The sequence below is a fragment of the Garra rufa genome, chromosome 8, assembly GCF_049309525.1.
Source record: "Garra rufa chromosome 8, GarRuf1.0, whole genome shotgun sequence".
Classification (NCBI taxonomy): domain Eukaryota; kingdom Metazoa; phylum Chordata; class Actinopteri; order Cypriniformes; family Cyprinidae; genus Garra; species Garra rufa.
Window position 1 is genome coordinate 49,260,668 of NC_133368.1, and position 16,103 is coordinate 49,276,770.

At 35.4% G+C, this 16,103-nt stretch overlaps 1 protein-coding gene across 2 annotated transcripts; it reads left to right on the forward strand.

Moving 5' to 3' along the window:
* Positions 1–951: 951 nt before the first annotated feature.
* LOC141341011 (thymosin beta-11) lies at positions 952–12,230 on the forward strand. 2 transcript variants are annotated; one of them, XM_073846137.1, is made up of 5 exons: positions 952–3,474; positions 5,525–5,970; positions 10,754–10,783; positions 11,499–11,635; positions 11,723–12,230. In XM_073846137.1, the coding sequence occupies exons 1-5, from the start codon at positions 967–969 to the stop codon at positions 11,755–11,757; spliced, it is 3,156 nt and encodes a 1,051-aa protein (XP_073702238.1). In that variant the 5' UTR covers positions 952–966; the 3' UTR covers positions 11,758–12,230. The 2 variants fall into 2 exon arrangements, with proteins under 2 accessions (XP_073702238.1, XP_073702239.1); XM_073846138.1 differs by lacking the exons at positions 952–3,474; positions 5,525–5,970 and having other exon boundaries at positions 10,630–10,783; positions 11,523–11,635.
* The last annotated feature ends 3,873 nt before the right edge of the window (positions 12,231–16,103 follow it).

Genomic DNA, 16,103 nt, shown 5'->3' on the forward strand with positions numbered 1-16,103 from the left:
CTGAGCATACACCTAATGTTAAAAACATGTGATTGTGTCTTGAAATTAAATTACGATTTGGGGTTATACAGAGACGGACTCCTCCAGTTTCGATTCCTAAAGAGAGCCCCTGTAACGTTTACAAATTTGCATGTGATCTGTGCCATTGCATCGCGTCCATGAGAAGAAGGAACAATGTAGGCAGAACTTCCTCACTTGGTTCTGGCAACAGCCGAAACCACTTTCATCTCTGTGCAGCCGCTGATCCACACAGCAACCAGTAGGGTGTGACTAATGAAAAACATCAAACAAAAGATGTCATTAAACAGAAACTGAACCGTTTATATTAGTCAGTGGACTTGCAGGTGCTAATCACATGCAGCACTTAGAGCTCTTAGTGTTAAAATAATCTTGAACTGTCAAACCAAAACTTCCTGTTTCCTAAATGCAACTGTGCGCGCATTACCAGACTCCACTTATTTTGGGTCTACGCATTGCATAGCTTCCACCGGGACATCTCACAGACATTGCTACCATGGTAAGGAAGTGCACTTCATTCAGTTAATGAGATAATATTTACCTCTGCTTCAGTTATGTTTGATATATTATGTTTTTAAAGAGATGAGCTTAGTTTATGGTGTTTATAGTCTTTGCATACGCTGTTTATGCTTACAAATACGATGTCATGCACATACAGTAAACATGCACTGCTTTAATAGCTCCATTTCATTTTCCCACAAGTAATAAAATTAGATGCCTTGCTCTTAGACTTTTGCATATGCTGTTCATGGTTACAAAAACAATTTCATGTCATGCACATTTTGTCTCATTGCTCAGTGCCGTTTAACAGCTCTGTTTCATACCCCACAGGTGATAAAATTAGACATTTGGCTCATCATGACACTGAAGATCACGCTAACTCTTTGTCAACTGGACGTGGAGAGTCTGAAGAAGCAACCTTGCGATATACACAACAATATAACCGCAATGACTGTTGTTGTCAACTGCCGTGAACGTGGACTCAAAATAGTGCCAGAGCTCTTAGCAAACACAACCAACCTTGATCTGTCCGAGAACAAGATCAAGAACATAACAGCAAAAGATTTCCAAAACCTGGCAAATCTGACTTATCTAAATCTGAACTGGTTAAATAAGAACCAGGAGGTTCTTCTTGGCGCTGGGGTGTTTTCGAATATGACCAAGCTATGGACACTGCAGCTGAACGGGATTGGTTTAAAGTTTGTACCAAAAGACCTTCCTAAGAATCTGCAAGAACTAAAGCTGGTTGAGAATAAGATCACCCGGTTAAACTTAACATCCTTCAGGCATGTGCAGAACCTATCCCTCATTTTCCTTTCGAGAAACTGCTACTACTGGAATCCTTGCTTGAGCTTTTATCATATAGAAGATGGGAGTTTTTCCATCCTGACCAAGTTGAAACATCTTACTTTGTCATACAATAACTTAACCCAAGTGCCTAAAGAATTACCTGGGTCATTGCTAACACTTGAGCTTGCATCCAACAGAATATCGTACGTCGGAGAGCATGATTTCCGGGGACTCGACAATTTGATAAGTCTAAAAATCCAAGGGAACTGTCCACGGTGTCATAATGCTCCATATCCATGCGTTCCATGTAAAAACGCTTCCATTGAAATTCATCCTCGAGCCTTCGGAGGCCTCTCAAAGCTAAGGCTATTGCACCTCGCTGGGAATTCGATTGAGAAAATCGATCCTACTTGGTTTGCAAACATCTCAAAACTTGAGGAACTCTACTTGTCGTTTAATTTTTTGTCCAGTGCTGTTCAAGAGAGGGTTTTCTTGAGTAATCTGCCACTGCTGGCGAAACTCGATCTGTCGTTCAACTACGCCCTCAAGACGTACCCACTCTCGGTTACACTATCGCCTAGCTTTGCGAACTTGACCTCGTTGAGGACGCTCCATCTTCGAGGTTTGGTTTTTCGAGAAATTCAAAACGACACCTTTAGCTCTCTGTATGGTTTACAAAATCTAACGGTGTTGGATGTTGGAATAAACTTCATTGTTCGCGCAGAAGCAAAGATATTTAAAAAATTCCAACATGTGAAACTACTCTATCTTTCGGAAAACAGACTTTACCCGGTGACCGTAAACAGGGAGTTCAGTGAAGACACAAGCGTTGGTTTAAAATCTTCATCATCCAAGATACCCTCAATGTCAGAACCTTATCCTAAAGGGCATTCTTTTGATGTTCCAAAAGATCTTGTGAAACCAGAGTGCTACGCCGCTGGTCGTGTGTTGGATCTAAGTCGGAATAACCTCTTCTTAATTTCTCCAGAGCAGTTTGATAGCTATGGGAACATATCTTGCCTCAATCTCTCAAGTAATGGCTTCGCCACGGCTCCCAACGGATCTGAATTCACATCGCTCCCAGACCTCAAATATTTAGACTTGTCCTTCAACAAAATTGACTTGGCATATGATTACGCCTTCCGAGAGTTGCAGAGACTTGAGGTACTAGATCTTAGTTATAACCCGCATTACTTCACTGTGCAAGGTGTGACGCACAATTTGAACTTTCTCAAACATTTGCCCTCCTTGAAAGTGTTGAACATGAGCTACAATAGCATCTATACGTTAACCACCAAAACCATGTCAAGCGAGTCTCTTCAAGAGCTGCAATTCCAGCACAATAGTCTCGGCAAGATGTGGAGGGTGAGAGACAGGACCTATGACAGGTTGTTCGAAAGCTTAACCAATTTGACTTACCTTGACATATCCTATAACTACATTGAGAAGATCCCTCTTAGAATTTATCCATATCTTCCCAGAAGCATTCAGAGGTTGCGACTATGCCACAATCGCCTGAAAAACGTTAGCTGGGAAATGTTGAGACAGTTCCCTCATCTTCGAGAGCTCATTTTAAGTGACAATAACATCTTTAAAATATCTAGCAACTTGTCTCGGGATGCTCCATCTTTAGAGCTCATCGATCTACGGCACAACCGAATATCTGAGCTCTCCAGCGGATTCCTCCTGGGAGCGGTGAACCTACAGAGGCTTGATCTTAGTCACAACTATCTCATAACCATCAACCAGTCCACGTTTCCATCCGAACCTGAAAGTTTCCTAAAGACCCTGTTGATCAACGGCAACCCTTTCCATTGCACGTGCAACCTGCTGGAATTCGTTCTGTGGATTCGTAAGACGAACATGAAGATCCCTAGATTGGTGACTGCGGTGACGTGCGCGATGCCACAAGAGAGGAAAGGCAAAGCAGTGATAAACTTTGACATTACAGAATGCATTGATGACCAGTTGGCTTTTCTGGCGTACTTCTTCTCCATTGTTTGCATTATATGCACTACTTTTGTTGCTGTGTCAATGCACCTTTTCTACTGGGATGCTTCCTACTTATTTTACTATTTGAAAGCCAGATTCACTGGGTATCAGCACTTGAGCTCTGACAGCTGCATCTACGACGCCTTCATCACTTACGACACCAAGGACGAGCAGGTGAAGTCAGCTTTATTTATATTGCGCTTTACACAATGCACATTTCAGATTCACAATAATAAACAGGAAAACGACAAGATAAATTTTGTCAAGACAAACTTTAAGTTGGCTTGAGAAAGCCTGATTAGAAACTTTTAAAATGTTTTAAAAAGTAACCCGTTGTTAGCATGATTAACAAGGCACTCCCATGTTTCTAGCATGATGTTAGCATGTTTATATCATGATTGGAATGTTGTGAACATGTTTCTAGCATGTTTTCAGTATGTTTTTACATTTACATTTATTAATTTAGCAGACGCTTTTATCCAAAGCGAATTACAATAGCTCATTTTTAACATGATTAGCATGTTTTAACATGATTCGCGTGTTGTTAGCATGATTAGCGTTTTGATAGCCTCTTTTCTAACATGATTAGCAAGTTATCAACAAGTTATTAGCATGTTACTTACATGATAGCATTTCCTTAGCATGTTTCTAGCATGATTAGCATGCTACTAGCGTGTTGCTAGCCTATTGTTAGCATCATAAACATGTTGCTAACATGTTTCTAGCATCATTAGCAAGGCACTCATTTCTAACATGATTAACATGTTACTAGCATGTAGCTGGCATGATGTTAGCATTACCAGCATGATTAGTGAGTTACTAGCATCTTGCTAACATGTTTCTAGTCAGATTAGCGTGTTGTTAGCTTGTTTTAGACATGATTAGCATGTTACTAACATGTTGTTAGCATGATTAACATTTTGATAGCCTGTTTATAGCATGATTTGCTTGTTGTTAACATGTTTCTAGCCTGATTAGCATGTTGTTGGCATGTTTAACATGTCAGCATGTTTTTAACATGATTAGCATGTTACTAGCATGTTGTTAGCATGTTTCTAAAACGATTAACAAGTTATTAGCATGTTACTAGCATGATAGCATTTCGTTAGCACGTTTCTAGCATGATTGGCATGCTATTAGCGTGTTGCTAGCCTATTGTTAGCATCATAAACATGTTGATAACATGTTTCTAGCATCATTAGCAAGGCACTCATTTCTAACATGATTAACATGTTACTAGCATGTAGCTAGCATTATTAAAATCCTGCTAGCATGATGTTAGCATTACCAGCATGATTAGTGAGTTACTAGCATTTTGCTAACATGTTTCTAGTCAGATTAGCGTGTTGTTCGCATGTTTCTAGCATGTTGTCAGCTTGTTTTAGACATGATTAGCATGTTACTAACGTGTTGTTAACATGATTAGCATTTTGATAGCCTGTTTATAGCATGACTAGCATGTTGTTAACATGTTTCTAGCCCGATTAGCATGTTGTTGGCATGTTTCTAACATGTTTTCAGCATGTTTTTAACATGATTAGCTTTTAACATGATTAGAATGTTACTAGCATGTTGTTAGCATGTTTCTAAAACGATTAACAAGTTATTAGCATGTTACTAGCATGATAGCATTTCGTTAGCATGTTTCTAGCATGATTGGCATGCTATTAGCGTGTTGCTAGCCTATTGTTAGCATCATAAACATGTTGATAACATGTTTCTAGCATCATTAGCAAGGCACTCATTTCTAACATGATTAACATGTTACTAGCATGTAGCTAGCATTATTAAAATCCTGCTAGCATGATGTTAGCATTACCAGCATGATAAGTGAGTTACTAGTTTTTTTGCTAACAGATTAGCGTGTTGTTAGCATGTTTCTAGCATGTTGTCAGCTTGTTTTAGACATGATTAGCATGTTACTAACACGTTGTTAGCATGATTAACATTTTGATAGCCTGTTTATAGCATGATTAGCATGTTGTTAACATGTTTCTAGCCCGATTAGCATGTTGTTGGCATGTTTCTAACATGTTGTCAGCATGTTTTTAACATGATGAGCATGTTTTTAACATGATTAGAATGTTAATAGCATGTTGTTAGCATGATTAAAAAGTTGCATGTTAACATGATTCTAGCGTTTCAGTAAGATTGGCTTTCTCATTTCTCATTGAAATCAGTTTAATGTTGATTCAGGTTAGTTCAATAATTGTCCGTGTTGCAGGTGTCTGACTGGGTGCTCAATCACCTGCGAGTGCAGCTGGAGGATCAAGGCGAGCGATTCCTACCCATTTGCCTGGAGGAGCGAGACTGGATCCCCGGTTCTCCCATTGTGGACAGTCTGACGCAGAGCATCCAGCACAGCCGCAAAACCGTCTTCGTCCTGACCGAACGCTACGTTAACAGCGGCTCCTTTAAGCTGGCCATCTTCCTGGCTCACCAGAGGCTTCTCGAGGATAACGAAGACGTGATCGTGCTGCTGCTCCTGGAGCCGGTGTTACAATACTCGCATTTCCTGCGGCTGCGCAGACGGTTGTGTGGGCGCAGCATTCTGGAGTGGCCGCATTCGCCGTCCGCTGAATCCTGGTTCTGGCAATCGCTGCGGAACGCCATTCGAGTGGACAATCAGGCCATTTACAACGAACTCTACAGCAGATATTTCACCATTAAGTAGGAGAAATGATGCAGAAACCCGCTTTGACCTAAAAAAAAAAAACAAAAAAAAAACATTTTTTTATAAGTGTTATAATTTGTGTAATGTGTAGATTCAATTGTGACCCTGGACCACAAAACCAGTCATAAGGTTAAATTTTACAAAACTGAGATGTATGCATCATATGAAAGCTCAATAAATAAGCTTTCTATTGATGTATGGTTTGTTATGATAGGACAATATTTGGCCGAGATACATCTATTTGAAAATCTGGAATCTAAAGGTGCAAAAAAATCTAAATACTGAGAAAATCACCTTTAAAGTTGTCCAAATTAAGTTCTTAACAATGCATATTACTACTTTTGATAGGTTTACAGTAGGAATTTTACAAAAAATCTTAATGTAACATGATCTTTACTTAATTTCCTAATGATTTTTGACATAAAAGAAAAATCAATAATTTTGACCCATACAATGTATTTTTGGCTATTGCTACAAATATACCCCAGCGACTTAAGACTGGTTTTGTGCTCCAGGGTCACAATTTATCTAATTTTTATCACACAACTCTGACTTTTTTTCTCAGAACTGTAAGGTATAAATGCACAATTGCGAGTTATAAAGTCAGAATTGCGGAATACAATGTTGCAATTGGGAGAAATAAAGTTAGAATTGTGAGATTGTAGAATTCTGACTTTTCCCCTCAGAATTGTGAGATATAAACTCGCAATTCTGACCTACAGAAATGTGTTTTTAGTGTGTCAATTTGTGTATTGTGTAGGTTCAATTTACGCAGAAATGGCAGAAATACTAATCTGAAATACTACACTGCAAAAAATAATTTTCTTACACTGCAAAAAAAGCTTTTCTTGCTTAGATTTTTTGTCTTGTTTCCAGCCAAAATATCAGAAAATTCTTAAATCAAGATGGATTTAAGTGATTTTTTGCTTAGAACAAGCAAAATAATCTGCCAATGGGGTAAGAAAAATAATCTTATTTCAAATAGAAAGCAAGATTATTTTTCTTACCCCATTGGCAGATTATTTTGCTTGTTTCAAGCAAAAACACGCTTAATTTTGACTAGTTTTTTTTCTGAAAACAAGACAATAATTTTTACTCGTCTAGAAAATCCTTCATGATTTAAGAATTTTTAGATATTTTGGCTGGAAACAAGACAAAAAAAGAAAAGCATTTTTTTGCAGTGTACTTGGAATTTTTGTCTTGTTTCCAGTCAAAATATCTTGCAATTCTTAAATCAAGAAGGATTTTCTTGATTAAAAAATAATGTCTTGCTTTTAGAAAGAACTTGTTTTGAGCAAAAACTCACTTAATTTTTACGTAGTACACTGTGAAAAGTTTTCACCAGTTTCAACTTAAAAACTTAAGTTTAGCAGCTTCCCTAAGATTTTAAGTTAAATCAACTTAATTCATTTAAACTCACAAGTTATATCAACTCATTCTATTGTAAGTTAAAATGGCTTGTATTTTTAAGCTTATTTAACTTAAAACGTAAAACTTAACAAACTTAACAAAAGCTGCTGAACTTAGGTTTTTAAGTTGAATCTGGTGAAAACTTTTCACAGTGTAGTAGTAAGCAAATCTGAAACTATAAATGAATCACTATTATTCTAGAACTTTGTGTAAAGTGAGAAAAAGTTGGCAGAAAGTGTCAGAAAAGCACTTTTAATCTGAAATACTACACAGCAAAAAAATATTTTCTTACTTGAAATTTTTGTCTTGTTTCCAGTCAAAATATCTTACAATTCTTAAATCAAGAAGGATTTTTTCTTGATTTAAAAAAAATGTCTTGCTTTTAGAAAGAACTTGTTTTGAGCAAAAACCCACTTAATTTTTTTTATTTTATTTTTTTCTGAAAACAAGACAATTTTTACTTGTCTAGAATATCCTTCTTGATGTGAAACTTTTTAAATATTTTTGGCTGGAAACAAGACAAACAATCTAAGTAACAAAAGCATGCTTTTGCAATTTAATCATTTATTTTTAAACCCCCTTTTTGCCCATTTCCACCACTGAATTAAAAAAAATAAAGATAAAATTGAAGGTAATTGCATCTTTTTATCTCATAATTCTGACTTTTTTCTCAAAACTGTGAGATATAATTACACTATTGTGAGTTATAAAGTCAGAATTGCAGGATGTTAACTCGCAATTCTGACTTTTTTTCTCAGAGATATAAACTTGCAATTGTGAGTTATAAAGTTCAGTTCTGAGGAGAAAAAAGACTGATATGTTTACAGAATTGCAAGTTTATTGCGAGTCTTGCAATTCTGACTTTATAACTTGCACTTGTGAGTTTATATCTTAGAATTCTGAGACAAGAAGTTTCAGAAATTTTTGCACCCTCAAATTCCACATTTTGAAATAGCTGTATCCTAACATGGATTTATAAATCTATATTTAAAAAAAAAAAAAAATAGCCTTTTGTCTGATTTTGTGGTCCAGAGTCACATTTATTTTAAAGTTACTAGTTGTTTTTTTTAAATAGATTGTTGTACTTTATACTTTTTACTTTGATCTAAAGAGCAAAATAACTCTTATAAAATGTAAATTCAAACTATTAAAATTATGTAAAATTCTAATTCAAGCGATGCAAAGAAACATTTAACAAGGAGCATCTGTTTCCTATTTTCATCAAGTTTGTATCATGCAATTTTGAGAAAAAAGGCAATAACAACCTTTTTTTATGTATTCAGAGGCAGAAACAGGCTTCCATAGGTTAGGAAAAATAAGTAAATAAATAAAAATAGACAAATAACAAACATCCATAAGTACAATTCACAGACCTAGAGCAAAAAATAAGTATTTTAAGAGGTTTTTGAAAGAAAATCTCACTTGTAAAATTTTAGAGTATAAATTTGTTGAAACAAAATTATTTAAAAAAAATAAAATAAAAATTCAGTCCAAACTTTTTTTTTCTTTTTTTTTTGCACACATATACATAAGAGATGTGAATAACCATTTAACAAAGCACCTTGTTTTCGTAATTTTCATCAAAGTATATTTTCTTTTTAGTAATTTTTTAATTGTAAAATTGATCTGTGTATGTATTTTGAAATTTCAATGAAAAGGAGCTGGACTCATAATCGATCCTTTACTTGGTCACTAATGTTTTAATTAGTTGTATTTTTTTTACTTGTTTTTTGTTCATTTAAAGCAGAAACTCACTTGTAAAAGCTTGTAAATTCAAACCAGTAAAACAAAATTCTACTACAAACTTCATTGCTTTTCTCTGCACAAACAGAGTGTTTAATATCTATCTATCTATCTATCTATCTATCTATCTATCTATCTATCTATCTATCTATCTATCTATCTATCTATTAGTTTATTGTATTTGTGACTTTTTACATTTGTCTTTTTACATTTGCCTTAGTCTTAGCAATAACCAACAATACATTGTATGGGTCAAAATTATTTATTTTACTTTTATGCCACAAATCATTAGAATATGAAGTAAAGATTGTGTTCCATGAAGATATTTAGTAAATTTCCTACCATAAATATATTAAAACTTAATGTTTGATTCATAATATGCATCTAAGACCTTCATTTGGACAACTTTAAAGGTGATTTTCCTCAAAAAAAAATAAAAATAAATAAATTTTGCACCTTGAAAAATTACAGATATTCAAGTAGTTGCATCTCGCCCAAATATATCCTACCCTAACATTTATATTTTAAAAAATTGACCCTTTTGACAGGTTTTGTGGTCCAGGGTCACATTATATTTTTTAAGCCACTGGTTTTTTTTAATTAGATTGTACTTTGTACTTTTTATTTTGACCTAAGAGCAGAAGAACGCTTATAAAAATGTACATTCAAACTATTAAAACCATGTCAAATTCCAATTCAAACCTCACTGAGAGAAAGCAATGCAAAGACGCATTTAACAAGTTGCATCTGTTTCCTATTTTCATCACAAAGTGATGAAAAAGCCCAGCAGATTTTGCAAGGAACTGCTTAAGTGTCTTAAATAGTCTGCTAGCGGCTAACAGGAACTGATCACACACACTTCCTGTTACTATCTAAATCAGCTTTCCTCTCAAGCCAGCTAAAATATGGTTTCTTTTATACATGTTTGGTGCACAAGCTTAACTTAACACAAAATAACAAACTTTATGTAGCCTATATATTAATTCAGAGTTGTGAGCTTTTAGCCGTTTAGCATTAGCATTATCCTGACAACATAAAGTTTTACAAGGTATTTTCAACAAATAATCAATTTACAGGTTAGTTTTGGCTGTATCTGGTCTTGTTTAACGTTACCCGACTTAACAGGGTTTATCCAATAAAGAAATAAATCAGCTGTGAGTTTTATTTTGCGTATTTTAAGAAACACAACAACGTTTTCTAAATGTCAAAATATAATCGTAGTATGCCATAAATGATTGTGCTTGTTCAATACGAAATTAAAAACATTTCCTGTGATCGTTTTCTCAAAAAACATTAGTAATAATTGTTATTTCTTTTTTAAATGATCAGTCTTTTCTAAATATGTCCACCAGATGTTGCTGTCGCATAAGAGCTTTATTGTTGGGCGTTCACTTCAGTTACTTATGCGTTTTCTCACCGATTAATTCTCAAATACATACATGTTTGCAACGTTTGTTATCTAAAACCTTTATTCTTATCAAGTTGGTGAGTTTATAATATTTATACGGACTCCTCAAAGTTGCGTTGCTTCTAACGGTGCTGTGACGTCAGTCACGTGATTTGCATATCTCTGCTTATAAATCCAGTGATTCTGCGCTTTTCCTCACACTGCTGCATCCGCTGGAGAATAAACCACTTCAACTACCACAAACTCTGGTAAGCACGAGAATCGCCTCTCTTTTTGTCCTTTATAAAATGCATGTATCGTTTTCTATCTTTTAAGATTATAATATTAGTGCGTTTGCATTTTCATAAACGCAATCTTATGCATTATTGGCGAAATGGATCACAGTTACAAATGCATCCGTTTTGCAATCACAACCAGGAAATGTGACAGATTTAGCAAATGTAATGCATTTTTTACACGCGTTATATATCAAAACCTGATTGTGTTAAAGACAATAGACGAGGCTCTGTGTGGTTTCTTTGTTCAGGAATGATGAGCTTGAGCATTTTTATTCTATGCGCCAAAATTGGAAATACTGCATTAATGGGATGGAAATATGCTAAAATCGTTGCAAAAGCTAAACAAATTTTTTTAGAGATTAAAATGTTGATATGAAGTGAAATATGAGCCAGAACGAGCAGGAAAGGGCGGTGGTTGCATACCACATACTCAAGACTGTGATGCAACACCAGCGTTTCCTTTAACACAGCATTCAAGATTTTGTTCTTTTTGTTACATTTCTTTATTTTTCTGGAATGCATTTTTAAGTGCATTTAGGATACAAAACATTAAACATTCCAGATTAATGAAACAAAGGATTATTGCTTGTTATGAATATTAATGATGAATGTTTGTCTATTAGTCATAAGGCCTTGCATTTGCATGCATTTGTCTCTTTGTGCGTGTGTCATCATTAACACCAAGCCATTTCCTGTTATTTCATTTCAGACCCACTGCAAACATGTCTGACAAGCCAAATCTCGAGGAGGTGACCAGCTTTGACAAAACCAAGCTGAAGAAAACAGAAACTCAGGAGAAGAATCCTTTGCCGTCTAAAGAAAGTAAGATTTTTTTAAAGTTTATTTTGAAGCATGGACAAAACGGTGAAACCCGAGACTAACAAATAACATTTTGCTCTTGTGTTTCAGCCATCGAACAGGAGAAACAGGCGGGTTCGTCATGAAACCTGCTCTCCACTCTTCTATGCACTGTACATTCCACATTGCCTTCTTTTTCACGTCTTTTCGCTGTTTAACTTTTAACGGATAAATATGACCTAAGTCGCATTGTGATTGGACAACCAAAAAAAATGCAGACGTCCGTACAAGCCCTATGTTTCTGTGCCCACGTACTCCTCTTTTTGTAAACCGCACCACTGATATTCTCATGAAGTTTGTTGATATGGATGAGAAAGAGAAGGAGGCGGAGCCTGGCGTGAAGCTTCACCAGTTTCACTGCTTTGAGAAGTGACGAGGGGGCGGGGCAAAGAGTTTGAGCGACAAGTAACAGAGACTCGCTCTTGTAACATCTCTTGTGACCTTGGTTGACTTGCTCAAATGCTTTAAAGTCATGCAGTGTTTTTTTGTATGTTGACGTCTTGGAATGCACAATTTTTTGTTTTGTAATGCAAATAAAGATCTGTAATGTTCAGATGGACATCTTTTTAAATGTTTGCTCTGTGCGTTTCGGCTTGTTGCATCTTTCAGGAATTCAACTCATTTTATACAGTTGATTGTAATTACTAGATAAGGGTTTTTACAAGATAGGTATTTTTTGCCGTTAAAAATATAGATCTTTAGATCTAAGCATAATCATAAAAGTGTACATTTAATTAAGAATATTTAACTTTTTTTTTTTTTATTATTAACTATTGTGTGTTTTCCAGGCCTAGAAGTTACAAAATGTACAATTTTCAGGTTTTATATCTACAAAAAAGCAAAACTCAGTTATACAGACCTAAATGTAAAATAGATTTTAGACCATTCATATACCTAAAAGGAAAAAATTAACACCAATTATACATTTTAGAGCATGACCAGAAAATGCAAATTAAGTAAAAATAGTTGCCTGTTTTGGCTAGTTATTGTAATTTGTGATTTTGTCAGGTTTTCGATTACTGTTGGGGAAAAAAACACAGCTTTTAATTTTAGATAACAAATTAAATTATACAGATCTACATGTAAAATTAATTTTCGTCTAATCATATGCCTAAAAAAAATATAATTTCTCACCAATTATATATTTTAGAGCTTAGCATGACCAGAAAAATGCGCATTAACTAAAAATGTTTGCCTTTTCTTTTGTTAATTATTGCAATTTCTAGACCTTGAAATTTAAAAATGCATAATAATCAGGTTTTCCATTACTGTGGGAAGAATAGCTATATGTAAAATTCATTTTAGTCTCCTTATATAGTCTCTTCTAGCCAATTCTATATTGTAGAGCTGAGCATGACCAGAAAAGAAATGCATTCATTCAGAATATTTAAATTTTATTGCTTATTTTGGTCTGTTTTCCAATCCTGGAAATTATAGTGGTACAATTTTTAGTCTATTTAAGTGCAGTTATTTCGACTAACTTTCATTTAAAAACCTTAATTAACATTCTTAAACTCTTTTTGCAGCTCAGTCTTAGCATTGTTTTAATCCAATCCTTGTAGGATCTCTTGTCTGTTGAGTGAATGTTGGCCACTATTGACCCACATTGGCATGTTGTGACTTCATCTGACCCATAAAAGAGCCCTAGAACGAATCATTCCAGCACATGCTATGAGTCGGTCAATAGTTGTCAAGGACAGACGCAATATCTGATGTACTCTGGAACTGCTGATAATGGCCAGATCAGTACGCTTCCCTGAACACAAATGCTTTAATTGTGTTTAGTTAGGTTTTCTTAAGATCACTGCACATTATAAAAGACTGCACTTTAACCTCTGTGCAATATCAGCTATAATCTCTTATATTTATTTTCATTTGAATTGCTAACTTGTGTAACTTGCTACCTGCCTACCTGAACTTAAATAGAATTTGAATTAAATAATTAACATTAATTCTGATTTGTTTAAGTGACTGTTAGAGTAAGTTTTACAATATTGTCTAGAACAAAAAAGAAATTGATCTTCCTTTGAAGCTGTTTTTTAAGAACACTAAAGTTTGCATTGTTACAATTAAGCAAATTGTTTATAGAATGTTTGTTGGTATTGCCAGAGTTTTTTGGGTGGTTGCTAGGGTGTTGCTAGGTGGGTATTCTACAGTAGGTGTTTGCTAGGGTTTTTTAGGAATTGTTGTAATTTCCCAATTAGTTGCTAGGTTGTTACTATGCAGTTGCTTGGGAATTCTACAATAGGTGGTTGTTAGGGTGTTTTAGGCATTGTTATAGTTTTCCAGGTGGTTGCTAGGGTGTTGCTTGGGAACTCTACAGTAGGTGGTTGCTAGGTTGTTTTAGGCATTGTTACAGTATTCTAGGTTGTTATTTTGTAGTTGCTTGGGAATTCTACAGTAGGTTGTTGCTAGGGTATTTAGGCATTGTTACAGTTTTCCAATTGGTTGCTATGGTGTTCTTGGTGGTTGCTAGGGTGTTGCTATGCAGTTGCTTGAGTAGTCTGCAGTAGGTGGTTGCTAGAGTCTTATAGGCATTGTTACAGTTTTCTAGGTTGTTGCTAGGGTGTTACCATGTAGTTGCTTGGGAACTCTACAGTTGGTGGTTGCTAGGGTGTTTTACAGTTTTCTAGGTTGTTGCTAGGGTGTTTGCTATGTAGTTGCTTGGGAATTCTACAGTAGGTGCAAGGGTATGTAGGTGGTTGCTTGGGTATTGTAGGCATTGTTACAGTTTTCCAATTGGTTGCTATGGTGTTCTTGGTGGTTGCTAGGGTGTTGCTATGCAGTTGCTTGAGTATTCTGCAGTAGGTGGTTGCTAGAGTCTTATAGGCATTGTTACAGTTTTCTAGGTTGTTGCTAGGGTGTTACCATGTAGTTGCTTGGGAACTCTACAGTTGGTGGTTGCTAGGGTGTTTTACAGTTTTCTAGGTTGTTGCTAGGGTGTTTGCTATGTAGTTGCTTGGGAATTCTACAGTAGGTGCGAGGGTATGTAGGTGGTTGCTAGGGTATTTTAGGCATTGTTACAGTTTTCCAATTGGTTGCTATGGTGTTCTTGGTGGTTGCTAGGGTGTTGCTATGCAGTTGCTTGGGAATTCTACAGTAGGTGGTTGCTATGGTGTTTTAGGCCTTGTTATAGTCTTCCAAGCAGTTGCTAGTGTGTTGCTATGTGGTTGCTGGGGCATTCTACAGTAGGTGGTTGCTAAGGTTTTCTGAGTGGTCCATTCTTCAACATCCATTAGACACTTTTTTTCTTGACAGATATTTTAAGACAATTAAGCACATTGTTTCTAGGATGTTTGAAGGTGTTGCTATGGCTTTCTAGGTTGTTGCTAGGGTGTTCTGTGTGATTACTATGGCATTGTAATGCACTTGCTGGGGTATTCTACAGTAGATTGTTGCTAAGGTGTTTTTAGGTGTAGCTTCAGCTTTCTAGGTGGTTACTAGGGTGTTACTATGTGGTTACTGAGTTATATCTCGGTAGTTTCTAGAATGTTTTAGGCGTTGGTATGGTCTAAATAAATGTCATAATGCAAATGTCATAAACTGTCTGTTTCTCCATATTTTATTTATATTTCTATAATTTCTATTTTTCTTTTGATTTGGTGTGAAAAGTGACTTTTGACGTGAGAGATTCAACCTTTAAGTAATATACAGATTTAATCGTTTTTCAATTAGTTTACATTGTATCATTGTATCAAACGGTTTACATTGTGTCATTAAGCCTGCGGTTGAACTACAATTCAAATTGAGCATAAACTTGGAAGCAAACGGTAAATATTCCCGCTAGTCTGTTAAAGAAGCATTAGCTTGATTAAGCCCTCATTTAAAGTGGATAAACACTAATCTGAAGCTGTTAATGGTGTTTTAATCTGCCAGATCCAGAATTACCACATCTAATGTTGCCTCAGTTTGCCTTTGGACACTTTTACCTCTGTCAGAAAACAAAAGAGCTGAACTATATCTAGCTAAGGCCTACTCAGTTTTTATTTGTATGGCATAAAAAAGTTATTAAATGACACATAAATATCTTGTTGGACTCACCATCTAGGGGACTTTTTCCCATAGTTCTAAATGTTTATGGTTTATTTTTAGCTTGTGTTTATGATAACAGACACTGATAATAACTCTTGTACTTGCCCTTTTTCCAAGCATTTATGATATCAATAAATAGGACTTTATGTGCTTCATAATACATAAACAAATTCCTCTTCCTTGTTCATTTCTCTCATTTTTACCCCTTATCTCTCTTTGTAGGATTTTGTAGCCAAATTGCTATTGATAACGTCTAGACGCTACCATGTTGTTTAGTGATGTTTGCTTCTTTATTTGCAACTTCCTGAAGCAACCTCCACCAGTAAGTAGACATTAAAATACAGGTTAGTTGGTCACTGTTAATTTTTAACACTATAATTCGCTTGGCAAACATTAGACA

Bases quoted from the DNA above. Each gene is read 5' to 3' on its own strand.
- LOC141341011 (XM_073846137.1), top strand. From the start codon at position 967: ATGACTGTTGTTGTCAACTGCCGTGAACGTGGACTCAAAATAGTGCCA. The intron at 5,971-10,753 runs GTAGGAGAAATG...CATCCGCTGGAG, and splicing joins AGCAGATATTTCACCATTAA to AATAAACCACTTCAACTACC. The intron at 10,784-11,498 runs GTAAGCACGAGA...ATTAACACCAAG, and splicing joins TTCAACTACCACAAACTCTG to CCATTTCCTGTTATTTCATT.